This window comes from Hyla sarda, unplaced genomic scaffold (genome assembly GCF_029499605.1).
Source record: "Hyla sarda isolate aHylSar1 unplaced genomic scaffold, aHylSar1.hap1 scaffold_706, whole genome shotgun sequence".
Lineage (NCBI taxonomy): Eukaryota > Metazoa > Chordata > Amphibia > Anura > Hylidae > Hyla > Hyla sarda.
The window spans coordinates 127,780-133,223 of NW_026610725.1; the positions used below are offsets into that span (position 1 = coordinate 127,780).

At 40.2% G+C, this 5,444-nt stretch overlaps 1 protein-coding gene across 1 annotated transcript in view; it reads right to left on the reverse strand.

Moving 5' to 3' along the window:
- The window catches only part of LOC130344227 (IgGFc-binding protein-like), a 53,954-nt gene extending 51,550 nt beyond the window's left edge, over window positions 1-2,404 (reverse strand). The window contains exons 1-2 of the mRNA XM_056554397.1: window positions 2,058-2,404; window positions 1,388-1,722 (exon numbers count right to left, since the gene is read on the reverse strand). Of these exons, the coding sequence (XP_056410372.1) occupies window positions 1,388-1,722; window positions 2,058-2,361 (639 nt within the window). The 5' untranslated portion in view covers window positions 2,362-2,404. The remainder of the gene's footprint in view (window positions 1-1,387; window positions 1,723-2,057) is intronic.
- Between the last annotated feature and the right edge of the window lie 3,040 nt (window positions 2,405-5,444).

The following is a 5,444-nucleotide window of genomic DNA, read 5'->3' on the forward strand; positions in this document are numbered from 1 at the left end:
TTACCATAAAATGTACGGCGCAACCAAACAAATATTACTTATGTGTGAAAATTGAAAAGAAAGCCGCAATTTAGCAAATTTTGGAAGGTTTTGTTTTCACGCTGTACAATTTCCGGTAAAAATGACATGTTTTCTTTATTCTGTGGGTCAATACGATTAAAATGATACCCATGATTATATTATTTTCTATAATTGTACCGCTTAAAAAAAATCTCAAACCATTTTAACAAAATTAGTATGTTTGAAATTACCCTACTTTGACTACCTATGACTTTCAAATTTTTCTGTATATGGGGCGATATGAGGGCTCATTTTTTGCGCCATGATCTGTAGTATCACTTTTGCTTAGGTTTAACTTTTTATAAATTTTTTATTATTTATTTTTTTAATAAAATGTGACAAAAAAGCAGCAATTTTGGACATTTTTGATTTTTTTATGTTTACGCCATTCACCGTATGGGATGATTAACAATATATTTTAATATTTCAGACTTTTACGCACGCGGCGATATCAAATATGTGTATTAATAATTTTTTTTACACTTTCTGGGGGGTAAAATGGGAAAAACAGACGTTTTACTTTTTTATTGGGGGAGGGGATTTTTCACATTTTTTGACTTTTTTATTTTACATTTTTTTTAACTTTTTTTTTACACTTTTTATGTCCCCATAGGGGACTATTCATTGCAATCCTTTGATTGCTAATATTGTGCAGTGCTATGTATAGGACACAGCACTGCTCAGTATTATCGGTGATCTTCTGCTCTGGTCTGCTCGATCTCAGACCAGAGCAGAAGACCCTTGGAGATGGCCGGAGCCAGGTGAGGGGACCTCCGGCCGCCATGCTGGATGATAGGATCCCCGCGGCAGCGCCGCGGGCGATCCGATCATCCATTAAAAGTACCGCAATGCTGCAGATGCCGTGATCTGTATTGATCACGGCATCGGAGGGGTTAATGGCGAACATCCGAACGATCGCGGATGTCCGCCATTACCGGCGGGTCCCTGGCTGCTGATAGCGGTGCTCGCGATCATGTCAGCGCGGAAGTGTATGTCATGGTGCGTTAAGTACCACGTCACCATGAAGTACATTTACATCTACTGTCGTTAAGAGGTTAAAAACAGGATCAGATTTTTATTGAAAATCGGAGGGAATTTTCATCTGTACGATTTTTGGATACGATTTTAAATTGGACAGAGAAATTTTTACATATGATTGTATACAATTGTATAAAATTTTGTCCAATTTTACGGTCAGATAATCGGATGGTTAAATCGTGATGTGAACCTAGCCTAAGTTTGTAGCTATATGTTTATATATAAAATGCATTATATTTATGAAACTTAATATCTTAGTTTTACAGTGATTGTCTTGCAAGGCACTTACCCTCACTACTCCAAATTCCGACCTGATGCCTGTGATATTATAATTGTAGACCTGGATGTTGATGGATTTGAGGTACGATACAAGAGATGAACCTCGATTTTCATTCATGGTCTCAATATTAAAGAAAGGAAGGTCAGGATCACAGGTTTTGGACATGATGTAAGAGCATGTACCCTGGAAATCATAGTTCTTCCCATCAAATGTGTGGTAATGGGGGTCTCCCCATGCCCAGCACGTGGCTTCTCCTGTTCCCTGGCAGGTGGCTTTACCATGATCGATTTTACAGACTTCTTTCTTCCTGCAGGTGACTTGGCTGCATGATGGTCGGGAGGAGCCTGAATAATATACGGAAATATTTTATGTTACATTTGAATGTTAAAAAGTTTATTTTAAGGATATTCTGTCCCCTCTGAAAACTCAATAAACTCTGGTAAATAGCTTAAAAGATCCAAATCTGTAATTTTTATCTTTCTACTCCCTGTTGTAAGCTGGCAAACACAAAAATCTTTGGAGTCCTCTCCATTAAAATGCCTTCTTAGATATAAGATACAGACTCCATTTAAGTCCAGAATTTTTGCTACAACATAAAAATGTATTTGACCCCACAAAATCCTGACTCATTCTGCACTCTCCATAGCCTAACAGAGAGGATTTTGCTGCATCAACTTACCACCAAGACAAGTAGCACCCTCTCCGAATGCATTTAAGTTGGAGATCCCAAAAACACTCAGACTAAAGGGACTTTTGCTGCTTTCAACCACGTGTTGGCTGGAGCTAGATGTCAGTGGAAACTCCCCCCAAGAATATTCAGTTCCTTGAATTTTGTTCCACCTGACGTCCCGCAGAGAAGCTTTGTTCACAGTTATGCTTTCAAGGTCAGTTGTCTTAGCGACAACAATTGCTTCATTACTAAAATCCTCCAGGACCAGTGTTTGGAATGAAGTGCAAAATGATGTCACATCTGGGACAGTCATAAGAACTGTGTCATATTCTACTGTTCCTTTATGGCCACCGGTACCATAATAAATTACTTGGATGCCATCTGTAGAATTGATGACCAGTGGAGCGTTTGCCTTCAGCTGAAGTTCCATGACATCTCCTGAATCTAGTTTCTCACTTCTCTGCAGGGATCCAGCTTGATAGGTCACTAGGGTGTTCGGAGTGGCAGCTGTGACATACACTAGATCATACCTGGTCTGGAATGACACAGTCGGTATGAAGAACATTGTCCCCCAGATGAAAGTGGGCTGCAGCTGTTCGTACACATGGTTGCACTTGGTGAACTTCAGGGAGCAGGTATGCCCGCTTAAAACTGCGACTGGTTTGTTTGACAGAACTTTGGTACCACTCAGATCATCTCCACTCTGGAATTGTAAAACCTGATAGCTTTCAAGTGTAAATTTGAATGACTTTCCTTTGCCATAGTTTTTACCAGAATAGGCCAATAGTCCAGTGGGGAATATGGTTAGTGTTGCAGGTTCTTTTGCAATAATGGCAAACTCTTTAAAAGATCCTTCCGGAGGAGTTACAATGTAATATTCAGTTCCCAACTCCTACAGAGAAACAATGAAGAAATTATATTAAAGGATAAAATCTAGAATATGATTACCATCCTAACACCCATCATGGACACCTAAGATCACAAGTGTCAAGAACTTCTCCTCCCGATGCTTTTTCTATAGGGAATTATCTGCTGGTCTTCTCGGACTCTTCTCATATTGAATCAAAGCATCGATATATTGAAATCTAAAAGCCCTGAACCTTTTTTTCCCCCAACATCAATTATCATGGAGATTCAAGAAACCTTCATATTCCTTAAATCGTCAGTCAATTTGGTCAAAAATGGCCTCCTTGGCTGAAATTGTCATATTATTTATTGCACCTTAACTGTCTGTGGCCTTGACTTTTAAAGAAGTTTAAAGGATTAGAAACACATGGGTATTTAGAGCCTTTTTTTGCGTACAAAAGTCGCACATGCGCCTAAGCACTTTTTTGTGCGTCTGTTGTGAGTAAGCAGAAAGTTACAAACAGCCTTACCTAAGCAAATTTCAGTTTTCACTTTGCAGTGGTCAAGTATTTATAATGTGTGAAAGTCACATGTAGGCAAAAAAAATCACAAATCCCTTACAAAAAGTCGCAAGTCTACTCCAGGTCTGACCTGGAGTACAAAACTCCCGTACTTGAGCAAAATGAAAAAGTCTCACAAAAGTTTCAGCTGCGACTTTTTTGTTTTGCTTATGTGCTCCAAATTTATCAACCCCCTGTGATAGTATGATAAATATGTAGAATATAAGCAAAACTAAAGCAAAAATAAATAAATAAATGACTTCAGATCTTGCTTAGGGTGGTTTCACACCACGTTTTGTACTTAGAGTTCCCGTATATGGCTGGGAGGAGGGGGGGGGGGGGGGTCGGCTCATAGACATGCATTAAATACGGTCCCCCTATACGGCTGAGTGCGGGTGCCACGATTAAGCCCCGCCCCCTCCTCCCAGCCGTATACGGGAACCGTAAGTACAAAACGTTGTGTGAAACCACTCTTACCTAATCAAACATTGATTAATGTCCCCAACGGCAGCTTTATTTTGTGCCCCATCTGTCCATGAGTTGTGTCTAGTATGGCAACTCAACTGCATTAAAGTGAAGGAGGCTATCCTGCATAATCATACACAACCAGAGGACACATTTTGCACTAGAAATATTTTTCTACACCTGTACAACACCTTTAAGGTGTATGCATGTGGCCCTGTAATAGCACCCTTATCAACATGGAGCTCTGGTCATACTATACACTTGTATGTTTCTGATTTTATACAGCAGCATGAAAAGTTCTGTTTTGGTTAAAAGCTTATGGAATCATGTTCGGTTCTTAGTGCTTCTATAAAAAAGAATCATGCTGTACATAGGCACCATATGGTGGTTGTACATGGCTGTAAAGACTCCAGTGTGCTGCTATACAGCTCTACCATGTATATGAGGTCTAAGACCACTACTTTTCACCGAAACTACTTAATCCAAATCTTTGTCTAGAAAAAGTAAATTTCACTTGCGTGCTTTGATTCCCTTAAAAGACTTTTCCCATAAAAAGAATACAAATGGGCCCCACATTATGGTTCTTTATTTTACTAACTGGTGCAGAATCGAAAAACACTTTCTGTGACCCTAAATGCTGTTTGTCTAGGAAGAGGGGCCCTGCACACATTTGCGCTATCCGGTAGTAAAGCTTCTGGACCATTCATGCCTCAGCTCCCTATAAGGGCCCCACAGTATCTTGTGGTCTGCTTCTATGGCATACATGCCTTTGGCCAGAGGCATAAGCTCATTGGTCCAATGCAAAATCTATGAGGGCCCCCACCTGCCATTCATCATTATACTGGGGGGTCTTGTCAAGTTCAGATGAGTCTTTAGGCCCCTTGAGTTGCCAGTAGCCCTGTGCACATTGACAACTGCAGTATTGAGAGAACTAGAGGAATAGAACTACCAGGGATTGAAAGTGTTGGGTTTATAGAATCTTGACATAGTTGGGCAACATTCAAAAGATGAATGAAGAATGATCAAATGTGTAGGACTGAGATGACTGAAGACAAAGCACTGAGAAGTTCAGTAGAAAAAAACAGCACAGAACTAAAATAATACAGGTAAAGAGATGTCCACCTCACCAGGCTGGCCCAAAGGTCCACAAATAAGGAGTAGAGGCACAACAAGCAATTTAGTGTCCTGTTCTTTATCTCACACTTTACAACATTTGGTTTACGTCAACCTTCCTTTGGTCTGAGAAGAAACAATTCAAAGTGTGAGATAGAGAAGGGGGCACTAAATTGGTTGTGCTGCCTCTACACCTTATTGAAGACCCCACAAAGGTCTGAGGGTGGATGTAGAATATGATGGTGGAGAGGAAAGAACAGAGTAGAGAAAGACAAGGGCAAGATCAGGCAGCAGAAGATGGACCTCCAGAAGTAGACCTGAGGGATCCCCAGCAATGTTCTTTTCATAGTGGAAGAAAATGTAGTAGAAAAAAATCAAAACCATTTCCAATAGACTTGGTGGTGGATTTCAT